The following is a 21,630-nucleotide window of genomic DNA, read 5'->3' as shown; positions in this document are numbered from 1 at the left end:
ATTTTTCCCCAGTGAGTCCTTTCTCTGGCCATCCCTGAACCCCCCATAGGTGGGCTGGGGAATGCTTCTCTTGTGATCTCTTTAATAACAATAGCTTCGTGTAACACGTCCTATATAAATAAGATATATGGCAAGATCTCCATCGAAGTGTACGCAATAATGTTATGAGATTTGGGGCAATTTACATTTTTTCTCTTTGCTTTTCTTTATGTCTAGTGTTTCTACAAAGAACACTTTTCTTTTTGGGGGAGACAGGGTCTCACTGTGTCACACAGGCTGGAGTGCAGTGGCATGATCATAGCTCACTGCAGCCTCCAATTCCTGGGCTCAAGCAATCGTCCTACCTCAGCCTTCTGAGTAGCTGGAACTACAGGCGAGCACCACCTTGCCTAGCTAATTTTATTTTATTTTTTTTTTTATAGAGACAGGGTCTCACTATGTTGCCCAGGCTGGTCTGGAACTCTTGGTTTCAAGTGATCCGCCCACCTTGATCTCCCAAAGTGCTGGGATTACAGGCATGAATCACTGCACCTGGGCCAAAAATGACAGCAACAATGTAGGAGTGAGATGCGTGTTTCACATCACCTGCTTCATCCAAGCCTCAAAACAGCCCTGGGAGGCAGGAAGGGTATGTTACCAGCTCCAATTTCCAGAAGAGAAAATGGAGCTGGCTCAAGACACGAAGGTGGATGGAAAAGGGCAAGGTATCCCCAGTCCAAACTGGACCCCCGGATCCTTCCACGCTTGCCACAGTGAGAGACCTTCTCACACAAGACTCACTCACTCATTCGGCCATTCATTCAGCAACCATTTCGTGAGCGTGGTGACAGGCCCTGGGGGTATGAAACTGAGAGAGGGTCCCCTGCAGGCTCAGCCCTTACAGCAGCGGTTCTCTACCTTTGAGACGCTGATGGGAGTTCTAGATCTGTACCCTGCACAAACCACTTGAGCAACTCAGGCACACGAGGGTGTCTGCAGCTTTATGAGGTTTACGGCCCCTGAACCCCACCACGGTTGAACCCCTGCTTAATCTGGGATGGTTTGGGCGTGGCCTTTATTATCCCACCCCCACTTTAATGCACAGAAGTGGAGCTCCCTGTAGATCTCTGGGCCCCATCTCTCCGTGGCCCCCAGCCCTGGACTCACAGATCGGGGGGCAATGGGCATGCCGCTCTCATCCACGGGCCCGATTCCCTCGTACTTGACCCAGCGCTTGTCCCGACGCTTGCTGTCCTTGGTCCATGTGGCTGACCAGTTCTGGGTGTGCTGGGAGGCAGGGATCTTTGTGCTTGCAGAGGGCTTGCTCCCGGGGCCTGGCCAGGTCTGATACCACTCAGGGTCTGTCGGGTGCGTGCAGGAGAGCATTAGTGAAAGGCAGAGGTCTCCACCTGAACCTGTGTGTCCCTTAGCTCCTCAGAGCATGGATCTCTGTGGGTTCAAAGTTTCAACATCGCCTTGTTTGTTTGAGTGGATGACTCAGAGCACCACGGGCCTCTGTTTGTTTAAGTGAATTTAAATGGATTTGATCTTGAGAATGCTGTGCCTGGCCCTACCCCCATCCTTCTTTCCTGGGACTATCCTAAGTGCTTTCAGAATAAGATCTGGAAATCATTACTTGTAGAGAATGCAGGGGACATCCCAGCTGGGGTGTGGCAGTAAAGATGCTGGGCTTGGAGGGGACAGACTTGAATTCAGACCCCAGCTCTACCACCTATTGGCTGCCATGGCCTGGGGTACATCAGTCACCCTCTCAGTGTCTCAGTTTCCACTTCTGTAAAACAAGGGTCATTGTGACAAGGATTCAGTGACATCTAGTGTGTGTGACTGTACCCAGCACAGTGCCTGAGTCGAGGGGCTCTCAATTAAGGTCAGAAACCCATTCCCCAGACATGGTTGTGACTGAGTCCTCAACTTACCCATAACTGTTAGCCTCTAAGTAGCTAGGGCAGCAGAATAAGGGCTTTGAGGCCAGATGGACAAGGGTGTGAATTGCAGCTCAGCCTCTGTGGCTGAACATCTTTGCAAATGGGGTTCCTTATTGGGAAGCTGTCAGTCATCATCACCCCTACTTTGTCAGGATATCGAGGGGTTAAATGAGGTGAGCCTCGTAAAGTGTTTTTACAGTGTCCGGCATGCTCTGGGTGTTCCATAATTGTGTGGGTGGTTTTTTTTGGTTTTGTTTTGTTTTTGTTTTTGTTTTGGGACAGAGTTTTGCTCTTGTTGCCCAGGCTGGAGTACAGTGGCACGATCTCAGCTCACTGCAACCTCCACCTCCCAGGTGCAAGTGATTCTCCTGCCTCAACCTTCCAAGTAGCTGGGATTTCAGGCACCCGCCACCACGCCCAGCTAATTTTTGTATTTTTATTAGAGACGGGGTTTCACCATGTTGGCCAGGCTGGTCTTGAACTCCTGACCTCAGGTGATCCACCCACCTCGGCCTCTCGGTGTGTGTGTGTTTTAAGTGACAGAGTCTTGCTGTGTCATCCAGGCTGATAGAGACAGGGTCTTGCTATGTTGCCCAGGCTGGATAATTGTTAAATGAATAAATTCCTTTACATGGCACCTGTCTTAGGGGAATGCTCGATAAAGGATGTCACTTCAGGAGAGACATATTCAGGGCTGGCCTGCACCCAGGAGTTCCCAGGACCTCTGGACTGGGATCTAGAACTGCCTCTCTAACCTCCTGCTGGGCAGCCTATTGGGCCTGAATGGGACAGTCTCCACCCCTTCCCAAGCCAACAGATACCCACATCACCTCCACCCTTCCATCCCCAGTCCCTGCAGGAGGTCCTCCGGTGCCCAGGGCTCCTGCACGCTTCCTTTCCCTGGCACCAGGCTGGAGGGCAGGGGAAGGGATGCATCAGCCTGCTCTCCCCAAGCAGGTGTCTCTTGCAGAGTCAGCAGGCTCCGCAGGGAGGGGCTCGTAGTGAGCCCAGAGGCCCCTGAGGAACCTCCTCATGGCCTTGAGAACCCCATCTCCAGCTGCTGCCCCTCCCGCTTGACACAGGGCAGTGCCAGATGGCAGGGCCCTGACCCTCCATCTCTGGCATGAGGCTCCTGAGCAGACCTACCCGGGTGCCAGGAAGCATCTCGTCTTGGTGTGTAGCCCCCATTGCACACAGTCCTGGGCGCTGGGTCGTGGAACTGGAAATTAAGGGTGTTGGAGCCACCATTCCGGATCACGGGCACCTGCGGGGAGGGGCCAGGAGCGGCAGCTCAGGGCCCAGCAGGGCGGGAGGGAGGGATGGCTACTAGGCACAGCCCACACCCCTCGGTGACGGTCCCAGTCCCACCTGACGATTTTGTGGGAAACCAGCAAGGCCCCCCAGAGCTCTCTTCAGCCCTCCCTCCATCCCTTTCATCCTCTTGCCCCCATCTGACCTGCTAGAGTCCCAACCAACTCCGGGCCCACGGGACACTCTCCTCCCTACTGACCCACTCACCCGTGTCCCCCCGGAGGAAGACCCTATGTGGGACTGGAGGTGGCCAGGGATGAAGTCGTCCAGGCTGAGCCCAGTGGGGAGGCTGCGGGGTGGGCCCTGCATGCTTGGGTCAGGGTCGGAGGACTCCGGGCAAGCCAGCTGCTCCTCTGCGTGTCCTCTGTGGGGAAGGAGGAAGGAAGGGAAAGCCCTGCTAGGCTGGGCTGCCCATGCCCTCTTGGCTCGACCCTGGGGTAGGGGAGGAGGGGCCGGCTGTGGGAGGGGGTCAGGACCAGCTGGGTACGAGCTCAAGGATCCAGGAAACAGGTCACGCCAGGCACCCGCCTGCAGGCTGCCCGTGCCTGCCGGCTCCCAGGGGCACAATGGGCCACTTGTTAGGCCCAGGGCAGGAGCTCCGGGTGGGAGTGGGGGAGGGGGAGCTTGGGTGAGGAGGAGGGGAGGGGCTGGCCAGGAGCCGATGGGGCTCTCCGTGCACAGTGCAGCAGGCTTCCCCACTCCCCCGGAAGGAAGGTGCAGGGGAAGTGGGGCAGCTGGCAGAGAGGGGGCCTGGGCACACAGGAATTTGTTTTAGTTCCCTCTGCCTCTTCCCTCTGGCTGCTTCCATCTCTGCAAGAGATGCCCAGGCCGTGTGGGCATCTCTTGCCTGCGGGCACAAGGGATTACTCAGCCACCCGCCCACTGCCCTCCAGGAAGCAGTCAGCAGGGCCTTAAGCCCAGTAGGGCCAAGGGGAGCGTCGGGGGCATTTCCAGGCAGCAAGACCCACTCTTGCGAGCTCACAGGGAGCATTGGGCCCTTCTTTGGCCTCCTTCACAGAATGAGGACTCAGAGGGCTCCGGGTGGGTGGAGACAGAAGCGGTGGGTGAGGGCAAAGCTGAAGCTGCTCATGCCCATGGAGAGGTGGTGCTGGATGCCCTGGGGTGTTCTGCATGTGGGCAAGTGTGCACGCACATACACGCGCACCCTGGCTCCACTTTCTCCCGCCCCTCCTGGCTGTTTTGTGAGTGGAGGGTCTTCCCTGGCAGCACCATGCCCGCCCGCAGCCAGCTGCTTCTGCCTCATCCCAAGGCTGGGGAAGGGGAAGGGAGCCCTAGGCACCCAGGGAATGGAGGAGCAAGAGGGGAGCCCGGGGGCGGGGGTGGAAGAGGACAAAAAGGGGCTCCCAGTTTGGGGTGTCCAAGGTGGCTTTTTGGCCCAGAGCACTGTGCTATGGCATCCATCCCTCTGCGTCTTGGCTGCTGGACTGGACCAGAAACAGCCAAGCTCTGCCACTGCCCAGGACTGGATGGAATCAGGTTTGCCTGTGCCTGTGGGGTCCTTGGGGGCTCTCAGGGAGGGCTGCAAATGCATCGGGAGGAGCTGTGTATGTGTGTGTTGGAATCTGGGTGCAGAGCTGTGAATATGACTTCTGGGGGGGCCACCGGGGGGACCACATGAGCTGCACGGGGGTTGTGGGTACAGAGGGGTGTCAGCTGAACAGTGGTGGGAGGTGCAGTCATATGAGCAGTGGAAGAGTTGGGGGCCCGGAGGGGATGAAGGTAGAATAAGGCTGGGATGACTCAGCCCCTGGACCCAGCTCCTGCCCAGGGCTGGCGAGGGTGCAGCCAAGGCTGGGGGCAGCTCCCTGTCTCTGGTTTGAGTCTGTGGGGACTCCTGACATTCGAGTTGCTGCGACACAGCTCTTCTGTGCCCATGCCTGACTGGGGGGAGTGGAGGGCTGAGGCTGGAGGAGGAACAGATCCCCAGCTGGGTCCAATTAGGACTCCCACCAAAGCAAAACAGGCAGACACACCCCAGTCCCCACACACCACCTCCCCTTTCGGGGGGAAGTTGAGGCAGGGTGGGGTGGAAGGTCAGGAGGCCTGGAGCAGGCCAGCTCCTCGCAGCGCCCCTCCCTGCCCAGCTGACTGCTTCCGGCCAAGGGGCCAAGTTGCCAAGTTGCCGCTCAGCAGCTGCCGCCTGGGCCATCAGCTGACAGCACCTTCCTTCCCTGACCTCCCCGCCCACCTCGTGCTCAGTGAGAACTGCTCTCTTGGAGGATGGGCAGGGCAGGAGGTCCCCTACGACCTGTAGTCAGAGGTTGCTGACCCTTGGTGCCCCCATCTGCCCCTTCTCAACCCTGCTCCCTGCGACGCCCCCCCAGGAACCTCTAGGGAAGGGTGGTCCGAGTTCTTCTCTTGGCAGCCAGGTCAGGAGACTTAGGGAGGACTTCCAAGGAAGAGGGCAGCATCTGGGGACTGGTCCCCCATGTAGCAGAGAGCGGAGGGGTCCTCCCAGAATTCAGGCCGCCCCTCCAGGCAGGCAGCCAGCCCCGGGAGCGGGGAGAGGTCCCGGGAGCGGGAGAGGGGAGGCGGTTCTGCTGGGGTGGGCACCGGCCTTCCTGCTCTGAACACTGCCCTGGCTTTGGGGGCCCGACCCTAAGCGCTTTCTCAGGTATTTCTCAGCGACAAGGCCACGTGGACAAGGACAGCTTTTCTTGAATTTCGCTTTTTCTGGTATGAGGGCTGGTGGGTGGTACTTCCCACCTCTTCCCAGAGTTTGGGACCCGGACCCCGGGGAGGGGCTCGGTGCGGTCCCCTGGGGTTGGGCACGGATCCCTCCCGCCGTCCTCGCCTACTCCCTGCCCCTCCTTCCCCGGACCTACCTTCCCCGGCGAGCAGGTGGCTGGGCCCGAGGCCGCCCGGGAGCTCAGGAGCATCCCTGCCCGGCTGCTGCCTGGCGCGGGCGCTCGAGGAGGAAGGGCAAGGAGAAGTGCGGGCCGTCGCGGTCCTCGTGACCGGGTCAGGACGGGCCGGGCAGGGCCAGGCGCCCGAGGAGGAAGAGGGAGGCCGAAGGGGAGCGCGCCGGAGGCCGGACCGTGAGAGTCGCGCGGCGGGGCAGGCGGAGTTTGGGTCTCGGATCTGGACGGCGGGCCGGGGCTGGGCCGGAGAGGAGGGGCGTGCGAGTGCTCTCCGTCCGTCGGGGCGCGCGCGGGGACACTGGTGGCCCCCTGCCGAGGAGGCCGGGCCGGCGGGGAGGCGGCGCCGGGAGGGGCCGCCGAGGGTCCCCGGGGAGCCCTCTCTGGTTTCCCAGCTGCCATCCTGGCCCCTACCGCAGGGCTGGCGTCGGGGAGGGGTCGGGCGGCCCGACGCGGGCCACTCAGAGTTTCCAGCGACATTTCCAGAGTGTGGGAAGCGAGCGGCCTCGCAGCGGAGCCAGGACAGAGGCAGGAGTGGTGAACCGGGCGGAGCCAGGACAAGGGGGCAGGAGTGGTGAACTGGGCAAGCCGGGAGAGGCGGACAGGCCGGGAGCGAGATGAGGGCGCACCGCAGGTAGAGTGGCGGAGCGGACCAGGGGAAGGCCCCGCCGCCCCTCCGCGCTGGGGGACAGGGTGTGCCTGCGGCGGCGCGCGGCCGGGAGTGTGCAAACAAACACGCGCGCGTGCACTGCAAACGTGGGGACGCTCACACACGTGCAAGCACAGGGAGGAAATCAGCCCAAGGGAGCGGCCGCCCTGGGCGTGCCGCGCCCCTGAAGAGGATAAGGGTGGGGTCCCTTTGGCGGGGATGGGATTAGGAGGGTCTTGGTGTTCCCAGACACTGTGTTTGCTTTGATCTGCCTGCTTTTCCGCTGTTCTCGCTGCTCTGAGCTAGGTCCCCAGAGCCCCCGCCCTCTGGCTCCCCATCCATTCTGGCCATCCCCTCTCCCTGTCTCTGCCCCAAGCCTCTGTATGGCACTTCAGAAAGTGGGAATGCTTAAGGAACATTGAAGGGCCGTGGAAACACTCTGGAATCCTTTCTAGCCCTTGAGTTGGCTCAGGGATCCCCAAGCCCCAAACCAACCAACCAACCAATAGTTACTGATCAACTTTAGATATGAGCTGGGAGTGATCAATGCTAAATTATGAAAACTAATATCTCCTGCATTCCTACTGGGTGTCAGACTGGTGCCAGAGGCCACGAGGAGCTTTGGAGTATTTTCCAAGCTCACCACTCAACTCAAAGTTTGGAGAGAAAGTGGAGAAAAGACTAAGTGATTTTCACCTACCACCATTACTGCTTTAGTCTTATCTTCTTCCTCATTCTGGTAAAGGAGCTCTCCCCATTGCCTTGAAACATTACATGTGAAAGCTGGAGGAGATATTTGGGTTGAGAAGCTTCAGATAGGCCTGCTGGCCTCTAGGGCCTGCGGGGCTGCCATGTAGACACAGACAGCTGCACCAGCAGCAGTGGGACCACTGGGGGACACATCATAGGGAAGCAGGTCCAAGGCTTCCCAGGAAAAATTTTTACATGATTCCAAGGGTTCTGAGTCTGCCAATCGTGGGGCATCTATGTAAAGGCAACTGTTGCACTGAGCGGGAAGCTGAACAAGATGACCTTGAAGACTCCTTCCAAGAACCTCTGACTCTCCAGGAAGGCGGAGAGATGGGGGTGGCAGGGGCACTGCTGTGGAGGACAGCTAAGCAGTGGAGGAACCCTGGGACACTTCTAGAGGGAGGCAGCAGTGCACTGCCCCTCCCCTGAAGCTTAGAAACCTGCTTACCCACCCCAGGTAGCCTCTTCCCTCCCTCAGGGATAAAATAGGTGCCCATTTTCTTAGACACACATTTTTCCCACCTGTCAGGGTCCTTGGGACTAAGAAGGACCACATCGCTTTCACTTTCTTCCTTCTTCTCCCAAGATGGTGAAGCTGAAGCTCTTCCAAGGACTCCAGGAATCCTGGCCATACCCCCTCACCAGCAGCAAGCTTCTCTTATTCTCTAGGGCTCTGACCTGGACTCCAAGATAAATATTTAGTGTAGAGGGTGCAGCTGAGCTGACAAAGTTCCCCACTTCCTGTTTCTCACAAAGGGAGGTGGCAGCCATGGGCAAGGAGCTGGGGACTGGCTACCAGTTTCATCTCTATGGGAATCGGGCATTGAGTAAACAGCTTTGTAGGAGGAGGCGGGGTAGGTCTACGGGAGACCTGAGCTTTCTTCCTGAGCCGCTTTGACTTCTGCCTGTCTACTTTGGCCTGGGCTCTGCCGGGTTTATCACCTCTCTCAGGTCAGAATCCACCGTGTTCCGTGGTGCCCATCTGGCCTCACAGCCGAGAGGATGGGAGACAGTGGGCCACAGGGCAGGGAAAACATAAGGAAATTTGACTGATTCCTCCCTTTCTGCCCTTATCTAAAGAGAAGAATTCCTTCTCTTTGAAAAGTAGATTAAGGGGGGAAAAGTAGCAGGGTTTGGAGACTGAGCCAGGAACCAAGTGTCTGATTTCCCGACGCCTCCCTCTACCATCAGCTCCCCTTGCTGCCTCCACAGCTGGCACGGTTAGGGAGAGGCTGAGGCTAGGAAGATTGTCCTAGATAAGGTGGCTGGCCGGCTGGCTGTCAACAACAGAACAGATTCCTTTCCAAATCCCACTGCACTCTCTCCTTTGCACACACGATTCCCCTGTCTAAGAGGGGCCTCCTTCCCTGCAAGTCGCCGCTCCCCCACCTCTGGCACTGCCCTTTGTAAGGGGCTGCCTCTGCCTTCTCAGAGCCACCTGAGCCACAGTAAACACAGTTACATAACTGCCCTGTTTTCCCAGCTACCTGATCCCAGGCACTAGTATCCCCCGCTCAAGCCCTTGAGGCTGCACCTTTTGTTCTGTGGGTAGTCCCCAACATCACCATCAACAGGGGTCTGTCCACAACCCCTGCCCCCACCACAGGGGAGGATTAGCCACGGGACTACCAGTAAATGTGGCTCTTCACAGGGTGGGGGAGAAGGCGGTGGAATGCGGGTCACTCTGAAAAGCAACCTCTGTCACCAAGGATGACAAATGAGGGGAAAGAGCACTGAAGTGAAGGCGGGGTGAGTGGGGTGGGCAGAGCACCCAGTTTTAGTTCTCAAGTGGGAAAAGGGAAGCCAGGGGTCCCAGAAGACATGAACCCGGACTCAGTTCTTGAGGAGCGCCTTGCTCTGGTGCTGGGAATCGGCAATTCAGATGAGTCACCCTCTGAGATCTACCCTGGGCAGCTAGGGGGCCCTAGCTCTGTACCTCAGTACCCCCATGGAGATACAGGGCATCTGCTCTTCCTTTCTTCTCCTCCCCAGGGATGAACTTCAGGTGCTTTGAGTAGATTTTTCGGGGGGTTTTGCTCTCAGAATTCTGAGTGTTTTCTTCCTTCCTCTAAGCTGAGCAGTCAGACCAGAAGGGGTTAGCGCAGAAAGCACTGCCCGTTTCCAGCAGTTTGGACTTCTCTAGAAGGCCACAGTGACACAATAGTGAGGAATTGAAACCAAGTCACATGGACATACCAGCAAGAATCTGGACTATGTTTCATCCCCTGGGCTCCATCTCTTTCTCCTGGGTCCTCTCTTGATTCCTGCTCCTGCAAATGTTGCCAGCCAAATTCTACTGATGGCCCTTTCCATGCCAACCACTCATGGGAACAGGAGCAGGCAGAAGAAGGGAGTGCAAATGACCCATTTTGGGGCTTAAAGGGCCTCCTATGCTGACAATGGCATGACGTGGCTCATCTGGAATTCAAGATTTCTGGTAGAGTCACTGTAGAGTGAGGGATCTGAGTGAAAAAATACCCAGTACAGGTCAAGTATGGTGGGTATTGGGGCCTGGCAGCCAGGATGGGTGCATGGAACCCCATAGGAATAGAGAATGAGGCTCTCAGGCTTGCCTGGCACAGACCTTTCCCACAGCACACGCATGATGTAATGGGCATCTATTCTGGGTTCTCAGGGCCAATCTCCCAAAGGCTGCGGGAGAACTCAGCCATTTGCCCAATTTATCCCGCCTGTCCTCAAGGAAGTTCTGATACTGACATCACATCCACAGCTGTTCTCTCTTCCTCTTTTCATGGATGAGCAAACAAGCACAATGCACAGATGGGGTGTCTTTGAGAAGAACTGAGCTGGGTGAACCTCTCTCAGTTCTCAGGAAAGATGAAACAAATAAGTGGCTGTCAGCTCTAGAAAGTAGATTTTATAAGGGAAGGATAAATAAGTGATGACCTCAGAGGGAAAACCAAGCCAAGTCAACTCAGCCACAAAGGAGGGCACGGACCCAGGAGCTGAGAAATTAGGTCTGCATCAGCCTTCTTTCCCAGCTCAGGTAGACTGCGATGGGTAGGATAAGAGGGCTGATCTGTTGGCCCAGTGGATACCATAAGGTACGGCTCTGGCCTCCAAACAAAGGAGAACCTTGTCTTCTCATCTCCTTGAATTCTCTGATGAACCTTCTCCTTAATAGCATCAACATTAAAAAATCTGCTTCATTTACCATTAAATTATTCATCTACTGTATCAAAATTATATTTTCTTTCTAAAGCCTGAAAGTTGTGATAAAAAGAAAAAAAAGCAAGACCATGCAATTACATGCAGCAGGCAACAAAGTGAGGAGCAGATCTAGATGGAACAACAGGTTAATATGAATTTGCATTGAAGTCCTCCATTTCCAGGCTATTAAAAATCCTTCCACAATTCCAGAAATATGGGCAAATCTTACCGAATTTTACTGAAGGTTTAGCTAAGGTGTAGGGACATTGCTACATCAGGATGCCACTGGGATAACAAAGAACCCAGTGCTACTCAGCTTATTGGAAATTAGAAACCTGGGCCCGTTTTCTGGCCTGTAAACTGCACTGTGGCCCTTAATGTGATTATATTTAGTGTAAAAGTCACCTCACTTGGGCCTGGCAGTGCTGGATTTAGCTTTTCTACCTCTACTGCCATAACCTGTAGAGTCCCCTCACTGACACACTTTCCTCTCCAGGGCCCCGGCTCTTTCCCTATCCCCAATTCCCCACTTGCCCAGGGGAGCTTGTTTTTCCTTGTGAATCCACAGCACCTCATGATATTTCTACTTTTCAGAGGCATGTAAAGGCTAGTCTGACACTTCCTGTTCTTGGTAGGCCAACTCCACATTCAAATCCTCTTTGGCTGCCTTGACTTCTCCAAGATGGAATTCATCGTTTCTATTATTAGGATCACATGCACAGTCATTAAATTACAAGAATACAAAATTATTTTTATCCTTGGTAAAGAATGTATGTTTTCTGGGATGTCTTTCTTCCTTTTCTTCAAGTAGTGGCCTCTACTGGAGAAGCCGCAGAGGAGGCTGGGACTTGAGTAAGAAGGAGGCCAGGGTTGGGGAGTGGATTCTGAGTTGGGAGAAACAGAAACACGTTGCGGCCACCATAGCTGCTTTAAAACGAAAGGGCTGGAGAGACGAAAGAAAGAGGTCCTTTTTATTGTGATGGGATTCCCTCCCTTGGGAGGGGAGTTCCTTGGTATCATCAGAGACCAGACCAGACATCCAAAGCCAGGCTTTCTCCTGGGCTCTGGAATTATTAAATGAGTAAAAGCCAAATATAAGTACCTCCACCAGGAAATACAGGAAATAAAGACACAGGGAGCCAATAAAGTTATCATTTAGGGGTGTTTTCTTTTTTTAAATCTTAAGATGACCTCTAATTTACAGTACAAAAGTCCTAAAAAATTAATTTCTTGTTCACAAAAAAGACATTAGATGATTTCGGCCAATAAGTAACATTTCCCTCGCTTTCTTTAACATAACTGAAAGCAAGACAAAGTAGGCAATCTCTAAGCACAAGCAAATAATCCATCATTCAGAAGAACCTTGAAAAAATATCACACCACCAACTGGTCTGACGTCTTGACCACCTCGCCATTTAGGAAGGAATACTGGGGCTCCTTCTTGGAAAATGCCTGCTGACAGATCTATCGGGAAAAACAGCTATTGGGGTCACCATGCACTGAGAAAAGAAAAGTTAGGGATTTACAATGTCATCCTCAAAAAGTTCCGTGACAAAAGCACATCTTTATTGCCCCAAATCGAGATCTATGATAGGCCTGCTCCTCATTACATGCATTTCATGTTAAGAGTATTTGGAGACATCTAGGTCAAGGGAGTGAAGGAATGTGGGCAAGAACTTACTGGAAGGCAGTGTGCTTGGCCCTACTTTAGAGCTGCTCAGAGGGACAGTCCGCCTCCATGTCCTCACTTCTTGATCTTAAGCCATCTAGACTTGTCATGAGGGCATAGAAGAGGAGATGATGCATAACCCTGTCTCAGACAAAGGTGTTATTTAGCAGGTCTTGCCAAGGTGGCAGAGGCATGAGGCCAAGGCCTCCCGGGAGGGAATATACTCTCCAGTATCATCTTTACCTTTGTGACTGCATAGATGAAGGCAGCTAACACTGACCCCATTCACTCTCGCTGGCTAGATATAGGCAGATCAGGTCCCAAGCCCCAATGTAATATAGGCTCCCTCTTTCACACTCTGTCAATGGCACAAAGCCCTATTGTTAATACAGTTCTCTGCTCACACTCAAGGTAAGAGTAAACAACACTGTCCTTCGACTACACAACTTTCTTCCTCTACACACATCTGCTCTTTCTGACAGCTTTCCTCCAGGCGTCTCATCACAGCAATACTGAAAGGGACTGTGGCAAGCCAGTTTTGGGACCCGTCCTCCAGGTAACCCGACCCTCCTCAATCCACTGCTGGGCCTTCCTAGGCTGTCCTTTACTCACCTTCTAGCAGATCTCAGAAAAGATGTGGACCCGGTGCCAGACAAGGTGGAAGCCATGGTTACAACCACAAACAATTTAGGAAATTGGAGCCCAGACCCACAGATGGGCCCTGGGTTCACCCTCCCTCTGCCATCTTTTCTGCCTGGGCAAGGAAAGCTGGGTAATGCTTTAGGAGAAACTTGGGTTCCACTGTTACTATAACAACTAGAATAAATATTGGGGATTCTAGAATGGTACCTCAACAAATCTTCATGGTTTAGGAAATAATTTTCAATGCAGAGATCAGAGAGAAAAACCCGATAATTAATAAAAAGAAAAATTATGAATCAACCAATCTAGGGCAAGCTCTTCCTAAACCAGTTTAACTGATTGGTCACCCAGATTGGTCAGGATGAAAATTCTTTTTTTTGAGACGGAGTCTTGCTCTGTCTTCCAGGATGGAGTGGTAATGGCACAATCTCAGCTCACTGCAACCTCCAACTCCCTGGTTCAAGCGATTCTCCTGCCTCAGCCTCCCCAGTAGCTGGGATTACACGCATGCACCACCACACCCAGCTAATTTTTGTATTTTTAGTAGAGATGGGGTTTCACCATGTTGGCCAGGATGGTCTCGATCTCCTGACGTCGTGATCTGCCAGCTTCAGCCTCCCAAAGTGCTGGGATTATAGGTGTGAGCCACCGTGCCCAGCTTGGATGAACACTCTTAAGAGGTTAAACTTTATAGATATGGTACAGTCGAAAATTTTGGAGATCAGCTACCATATTTACATAAAATAGGGCAGGGTAGAGGGAACAGATTTTAGCTGGAGAGACTCTTGAGTAATGACCATGAACAGCAAAGCCCAGCTGTGTCTCATGCAGGCATGGCTTATAATATTTTTCCTATAGAGATCAGCTGTGCCTCAAACCGTGTGTTTTTAAAGCACTCAGAGAGAAGAAGATCTAAGGGACAATGCCAAAAAGGCTAAAAGGGCCCCAAAGTTATCCAATTTTTAAAAATCTTACCCTTGCTCCTTAATGACATTCAATAATAGTCTATTGACAAAACAAATAAGGGTTTCTCTCTTCCTATTTTGAACAATGTCAGTCAGGAAATCATCCCTAAGTTATCAGGATGGCAAAGAAAGCTAATCTTAAGAAGGCAAATCTTTGCTATTGAGAGAAACTTGCTTCATTGAATTGTTCATGGAAGAACCAAAAAAGGCAATGAAAGACGTGAAAAATACTGATGTTCCTGGAGAGGCTGAGTCTTTTACTCCTAGGCAAGGAGCAGTATCAAGCTCATCAGAGTGTGATAAGCAATTCCTACCTTGCCAATCAATATCCAGTCAAAAAACACCAGCAAATCAGCAATGTCTCTACTTGTAACCAAAGTGTCACCTTGAGAGTTTAAGGAAAACGGAGGCTATTTTTGTTTTATCATTCTATTAAAGACACACACACACACACACACACACACACAACACATACACACACACACACACCTTTGGCTTGTTGTTTTGCTTTTGCTCTAAACATTCAGAACACAGAAATAAAAAAGGGATATATGTTTTGAACTTACATTAGATGAGTTTTCAAATTTTTAAAAGAAATAATCATCTGATCGATTTAAATGTCCTGTGACATGTATGTCACCAAAAGTGAGAAACCTGGTCCATGTGAAGCATCATTTTCAAAATGGCATTTCAGAAAAGTTTACAAAGGAGTCCTGACATGCCTGGGGAATTGTTTTGTTTTTGTTTTCCTAAATGGGAGAAGTTGCAGAAAAAGAAGGTCCCAGTGGGCCTTCCACAAGGAAGGTCCTGTGAAGGAGAACACAATAAAACTGTTTCCAGTATCTTTAGCACACACAGGGGGAAACATTCAATAAAACAGAAGAGACTTTGAAAGCACCAAAACTGCAGAACTTTGACAGCAATTAAAATGTCTGTTTAATCATGGCCCTAGACAGGAAAAGTAGTCTTTGAGCAAACCCAGGGCAGGGATCCAGACACCTTGGGAGCTGCTGTTTACATTAAAACAGCTACAGAACGGAAGGGATAACTTTATCTTTAGAATTCAACCGAATTTTCAAACCTAACCTCTTCTAAGAGTTAGTGCTGCTCTAAAACTTACTCAGGTTTTCTTGAACCAGGACCACTTACCTCTCTACTCTAGCTGATTCCTCGACAGCTCAGAGGGAACCAGTGAAATACTGTATACAATTTTGTGATGCTTCTGTCAAGGAAGCTTGCTTTATCATTCTGCTCTTTGAGACAATAGTGAAGCCATTCCTAAATAATCATCCCTAACAAAATATTATTTTTTGCTTATAAGGATTTACAGTAACTATTTCTACTACTGCCTGCTTATGGAGGCCCCGTAAGAGTGGTTTCTACCTGTGGATTGTATATGTGTAACAGCCTTAATGAAAAGGAGAAAGGGATAAGGTACTAGCAGCTCTGCAGTCTGTCACGTGGAATGACTTTCATCAGTGAAATTTCCAAAGACGGAATCTTTTCTAACCCTGGGATTGGAAGAGAAAGGAGCATAAGGATATCTAGGTGCTTAATACCCGATTTAAGTTCAATGACAATCAGGAAAAGACAGTTACTAGAGACTTTTTCCTCTTTCTTTCACAGGTTTTACTCACAACCCATTCAGAGATCCTTTATCTCCTTCCTATCTTTTTATTAACAGAGCAATCTATGCAGGCAGATTCCAGTCCCTAAGAGTGCCTTGATTTCTGCCATAAACAAATCAGGAACTGTTAGAAAAAAAGGTATAGGAAAACAGAGATAGATGGGCTGAGTCTTCATTCTTCTAAAGAGAAGTATGGTTTTTTGGGAAAAAAAAAAAAAAAAAACACCACCAAAATTATGTTGTTCTTTGTTTTTCTGGTTTCCTGGAAACTCCCAATACGAAATATTACTGTCTGAAATACTTGCTTTAGTGCTAGACTGCCGCATCACAAATGACACTAAGGAATGTCATAAATGTGCACGTTCCATACTCTGATGTAATGTTCCCAGGCATGTACATTCACTGCAGAGCTGACCAATGACTATTATGACACGGCTCCTGCGATGAGGCTGGTCAAAATGGGAGCCCCAAAATTTCCTTCACTAGTTGGTTGTGACTTGAAAATCAAACTAAGGGAAGATAATTCACATACTACATCTGAACACTTGTTTTTTGCATTCCAAAATATGCTAATGGAGGCTGAAATACCATTCAACCTAAAGAGTAACTGATACAGAAGACAGGAAATCCTCAATTATCCAATGTTCTTTAGCAAGACCTTCAATTCGCAAGGGGACCATTGAACTCTTGTCAGTTTCTACTACCCCAGCTGGTTTCAGTAATACTGACAGAGAACAACAGAAGGATGATGGGAAGGCAGATGCGAGAGCTGATGCCAACAGCCTAGAAGGGCATATATACATCTTGCTGTAGAAGGTGCTGCTGAGGGCATTTATCAAATATTTAGAAAGTGACTTCCTTTACAGAAGTCACCTGGGGTTCAAAAATGAAAGTAAAATAATCTGGCAATTGTGAAAGCTTTCTGAAAATCTTTCTCCTCCAAAGTCCTAAGGAAATTTAAACCAATCATGCCCATGGTCAGATGAACAGATTTTAAGTAACTCTAAGAACATCCCTTATTATTTTTTATTTTATTTACTAGAACATATTTAAAGGAACTGAGAGTCCAGAGAAAGTAGGTTATTATGGAAAACATTTCCCTTCACCCTTAAAATCACTGGATTTGGGTTATTCACTTTGAAGTTCTACCATGATCCAGTTTCCCATCAGAAGAGAAGCACTTTTAGCCACTGAAATCTAAGAGGACTTTCTTCAATGACACCCAGCAGAAAGGAAAAAAATGAAAAGGAAAAAAATCTTCTTGCATTTGAAAAGTTATTAGTCTTACATGAAAGACATTACCTTCCAAAAAACAATAATGAAGACTGACTAGTTCAAGTCAGAAACCCAGGTTTGCGGTTTCCAAGGCCCTTTTATTAGGGGAAGTTCCCCTTTATAGCACAAGACTTCACAAATGTGTTGCCAACAATCAGATTCATTTCTTAAAATTATGGAGAAAAAAGGGAAAAACAAAACAGATGCACTTTTTATATATATTGAACATAAATTAAAAGAATTTATAAAACTGTCACCTTTTTACAGAATAAATGCAGATTGAATTATAAATGCACCTCCAGGTTGAAGTTGTTTGAGTTGCTTTTCATTTTCCAATAATAAATAAATAAAATTTGTTCTTGAGCTTTAGATCCACCTGAGCCACGGCACGACTCTAAGTCATTACTGGGCTTTCTTCCCTTGGTTGCTCCTGTGTGCAGCATGTGAGTGTGCTGAGGTTATGGATTTCATTGGCCCATCAGCCTGTATGCTATCCTTTCGGGGTGGCATTCGCTCATTAATTCGGTCCAGACCTCGCGCTTCTTCAAAACTCCGGATCTTGTGCTGAAGCGAGAACCCTCTGATGGCTACAGAAAAACAGGAAGCAGGTGGAGAAAGCTCAATTAGGCAGCAAAGCAACAGGCTTAAAAAAAGTTTCTTAGCACACAGCAATCTCCTAGAGAAACACACAGAAAGGTGGCTATGGTGCACATGTCTAGTGAAAGTCATGGGCAATGTTTGACTGAATCAGTCTTGTCTGCAGCTACTGCTTCCTTAAAGCCCAAAGGGCATCTGAAATTGTGAAAGTAATTTTCATAAAAGCTCTATATGCATAATCATGGTAGACATATATCTAACAAAAACCTAACAAGTACTTACTGGGCCCCAATACCTTTAAGAAAGAGTGTCTTATGCACCAGAAACATACTCAATGCTAGAACAATGGCAACACTAGAATAATTGAACAAGTTAAACCCAGGGTAGTTGCTTTTAGCACAAAGACCACATAGACCACAAAAAAAAGTAACAAAAGAGCTAATCTTTTCGTTTAGGACAGCTTTTTATCTTGCACAACCAGGACCTGTACATAAGTTAAAAACTTAAAAATAGCTTCTAGATATTTTCCTTCTGATTCAACTTTTGTAACACCAAGGAAAGGCATTCCCATTTTGAACCATCTTACCTAATAAAATAATTACAAGTATAATACAAGTTTATCAATTCCAATGGTTTTCATAGAAACAAAGTTAATTTAACTTGCCTACCTTAGGGCAACCTCAGAAATGAATTGAACTAAATTCCAGTCTACTTCTGCCTCTGCTCTTGAAATCTTTTAGAATCGCTGAAAAGGCTGACCTATTTGGCTCTCTTTAGAATCAAATGGATGTCTCTTGTACATGGAAGGGATACAGAAGTAAACCACTTGACCTCTCATGACCAGTTGCTTAAGCTTCTGCCATTGCATTAAGGCCGATAGAGCCCAGAAAAAAAACTGTAGCTGTGGTGAAGGTTATTTAAAATTAATGCAAAGATAGGACACAAAGGAAACACCTGCTTCGTTAACATGCCTAGAAACAACTATTCCTTTTCTCACTGTTATAGTTCTGGTGATGCAATAATAAAATATTTGAAATGTTGATAAAGCTTCGAAAAACCAGTACACAGACACATGGATCACATCTATCAGAGTAATATGGCCATACCTTCCCGGGCCTCTACCGCTTCTACTGTGGCTGTAAGAGGGCAGGAGCAGTAGCATGCAAAAATGAAGACAGAAAAAGAGTGAGTAAACCAACAGCACTGATGGCAGCACAGCCATCCCAGGGGCCCATTTTTTAGCCTATCCCCATCCATAATGAAAGTCAACTAGTTAGAGAAGCAAGAAGATTATTGCGAGAGACTCAATTGGGGTGGGAGGAATATGGGGTGGGGAGAGTTTCCAATATTTTTAACATTTCGGGTGCCACGGAACATTGCTCTTTTCATTTTAAGTAGCCAACTGCTACTTTATATCTTGATATCCACGTATCAAAACAACATGTAGAATCAAATAGTTTGACATCACAATAATCCTTAGTTTGTAAAATATCTCAGGTGATATTAAATGAGCTACTGCTGGGTCCTATTCAAAAAGCTTATTTACAACTACATCTTATTGCTCTCAAGCGACTTATTTGGAGTCCAACTGTCCTATTAATTACTTCATTAAAAAAAAAAAAGAGTGGCCTTTGAACAGTAGACTGGCATTTGGAAGGAGAGAAAAATAGGTTCCATGTGAAGGGTTATTTCTTGTCCAGGAGTGGAGTACAAAGCTAACAAAAGCATAGAACTACTGAATTCCTAATGCAAATGTGTGTACCCATCTGGGCTTAAAAATATAGCAGAGGCTGATGTTTCCAATCCATATGGCTTCCATACAGTGTTCAAGAGAGTAGACCAATAACTAAGAAAGCCCTCTTCTTTCTTAGCAATGGAAAAGGAAGCGACTTAAAAATTAGTACCAACAGGTAAACTTCCTTGCATCTCCTTTCTCAGACAGTAAAAACGCTAATATATGAAAAGGTACAGGGTGCCACAAGAAAGATCCTATTAGGAGAACCCTGTCAGTTACTCCAGTACCAATTTGCCAAAAGAAGGCAGTGAAGAATGAGCAGTAATAGTTTGCTGCTATTCCCAAGGCTTTATATATCAATATGAGAAGAGAAACTGAAAGAACTACAACATTAACTACCTAATGCAATGTGAAAAACGGATAATTGGAATCTACTTATGAAGTGCTTTCATTTGTCGACCATAGGCAGGCATGTATTAAATCACTGTCACACCCTCTCTAATCTCCTTAAGTAGAACAAATAACCTTGACAAGAAAGCTACAGTGCCTTCTAACAGCACATCACTGATGTAACTGTTAGGAAATGGGAGAACAAAGCATTGCTGAAACTGTATACTGAGTGTTGGTCTAATTAGAGCTTAAAAGCTACATGGTAAAATGTGTATGATATTACCTTGTTTGGAGGCCCTCCCTGAATTGCTATTCGCATTGGGTATAAAGATAGCAGCCTGCAGTAAGGGCCATTATAAGAAACAGTCATATCAAACTACCTGAACTTTTGTTTTCCTTTTTAACATCTTAACTGAAATAGAATTCATATACCACAAAATTCACTTGTTTAAAGTATACAAGTCAATGGTTTTAATATAGTAGAGTTGTGCAACCATCACCACAATCTGTGCTTAGAATATTTTCATCGCCCCAATGAGAAACCCCCCACTTATTAGCAGTCACTTCCCATTTCCTTCCCTCACCTCTTCCCCTTAATCCTAGCTGAACACGAATCTACTTTTTCTACAGACTGGTCTGTTCTGGACATTTCAAATGAGTGGCGTCATATAATATGTGGTCTGTAGTGACTGACTTCTTTCACTTAGCATAATGTTTTCAAGGTTCAGTCATGTTGACATGTATACCTGCATTTCATTCCTTTTTATGGCTGAATAGTATTCCATTGTGTTTACCACATTTTGTTTATCCAGTTTATGGACAATTGCTTTTTTCCACTTTTTGGCTATTATGTTGAATGCCATTTATGAACATTTGTGTACAAGGTTTTGCGAGGACATATTTTCACTTCTTTGTGGGGTATGTAGCTATGACTGGAATTGCTGAGTAATAAGTCAACTCTATGTTTAATCATTTGAAGAACTCTCAGAATGTTTTCCAAAGCAGCTGTACCATTTCACATTCCCACCAGCAGTGTTAAGAAGGTCCCAATTTCTCCACATTCTCATCAACACTTCTTATTAACTGCTGTCTTTTCACAGCCATCCTACTGACTGTGAAGTGGTATCCCATTGTGGTTTTGATTAGCATTTTCTGAATGTCTAATGATGTCAAACATCATTTCATGTGCCATTTGTATGTCTTCATGGGAAAAATGTCAATTCAATTCTTTACCCATTTTTAACTGGGTTGTCTTATTATTCAGTTGTAAGAGTATATTTTTTAGATACCAATCTCTTAGGAGATATATGATTTGAAAACATTTTCAACCATTCTGTGGGATGTCTTGTCATTTTCTTGATAGTACCATTTGCAGTACAAGAGTTTTTAATTTTGACGTAGTCCAATTTATAACTGATCTGTTTTAATCTGATGGTCTTTGTGAATCTTGTCCTGTCCTTGGCTTTCCCCACTATTTTGGCTACTGGGATGCTTAGAGTCACATTTGTGGCTATTGGCTTTATTTTTGTTTACCTTTGTGCTTCAATTTCCAAGCATATTTATTTTACTCCACTGTGTTTCATGTATACTGTAACTCATGCCAATCCCTCTTAGATCAAGGTGAGACATACATGAATGTATGTTACATGGCCATATGGGATACTGTTGGTTGAAAGCTCTCCAAGTTAAGTTATATGAACAATAAAAGGTCTTTTTTAGTTAATGCTCCAGTTTGCCGATGAGCTGGTGGAACTGAGACTCCAATGCAAAAATAACAAAATAAACTCACTTCCTGTGAATCAGTAAGAAACTCTAAAGTTGGCTCCAACTTTACCTTTGTTCTCACACATTACTGAAGATTTCTATCAATTTTGGAAGTATCAATAAATGGTCCTATCTTGATTGAAACACTCATATTCAACTCATACATTAGGGTTGAGCTCAAAAGGTGACCAAGAATTAGAAACAAATTTCCAAATAACATAGCTATATAATTCTGTTGCTCAGCCCTGATTTGCAGATTTGCTTTCTCAAGGTTTAGACAA

At 48.2% G+C, this 21,630-nt stretch overlaps 2 protein-coding genes across 10 annotated transcripts in view; both read right to left on the bottom strand.

The window, feature by feature from the left end:
• The window catches only part of SORBS3 (sorbin and SH3 domain containing 3), a 33,631-nt gene extending 17,426 nt beyond the window's left edge, over nucleotides 1-16,205 (bottom strand). Inside the window, exons 1-6 of one of the 8 annotated variants that reach the window (XM_058433304.1) lie at nucleotides 8,037-8,097; nucleotides 7,465-7,547; nucleotides 6,083-6,356; nucleotides 3,444-3,600; nucleotides 3,072-3,189; nucleotides 1,147-1,340 (exon numbers count right to left, since the gene is read on the bottom strand). In XM_058433304.1, coding sequence (XP_058289287.1) covers nucleotides 1,147-1,340; nucleotides 3,072-3,189; nucleotides 3,444-3,545 — 414 coding nt within the window. In that variant the 5' untranslated portion in view covers nucleotides 3,546-3,600; nucleotides 6,083-6,356; nucleotides 7,465-7,547; nucleotides 8,037-8,097. Of the gene's footprint in view, nucleotides 1-1,146; nucleotides 1,341-3,071; nucleotides 3,190-3,443; nucleotides 3,601-6,082; nucleotides 6,357-7,464; nucleotides 7,548-8,036; nucleotides 8,193-12,366 lie in introns of those variants that run through there. The other 7 variants (XM_058433303.1, XM_058433299.1, XM_058433300.1 and 4 more) reach the window with 7 other exon arrangements.
• Nucleotides 16,206-16,921: 716 nt separating this feature from the next.
• PPP3CC (protein phosphatase 3 catalytic subunit gamma) overlaps nucleotides 16,922-21,630 on the bottom strand; it is a 112,927-nt gene continuing 108,218 nt past the window's right edge. Inside the window, exons 13-14 of one of the 2 annotated variants that reach the window (XM_032143797.2) lie at nucleotides 18,567-18,596; nucleotides 16,922-17,450 (exon numbers count right to left, since the gene is read on the bottom strand). In XM_032143797.2, the coding sequence (XP_031999688.1) occupies nucleotides 17,266-17,450; nucleotides 18,567-18,596 (215 nt within the window). In that variant the 3' untranslated portion in view covers nucleotides 16,922-17,265. The remainder of the gene's footprint in view (nucleotides 17,451-18,566; nucleotides 18,597-21,630) is intronic. The other variant, XM_032143799.2, reaches the window with a different exon arrangement.

This window comes from Hylobates moloch, unplaced genomic scaffold, assembly GCF_009828535.3.
Source record: "Hylobates moloch isolate HMO894 unplaced genomic scaffold, HMol_V3 SCAFFOLD_22, whole genome shotgun sequence".
NCBI lineage: Eukaryota > Metazoa > Chordata > Mammalia > Primates > Hylobatidae > Hylobates > Hylobates moloch.
The sequence above is the reverse complement of the archived record's forward strand: the minus strand, read 5'-3'. Positions and strand labels throughout refer to the sequence as shown.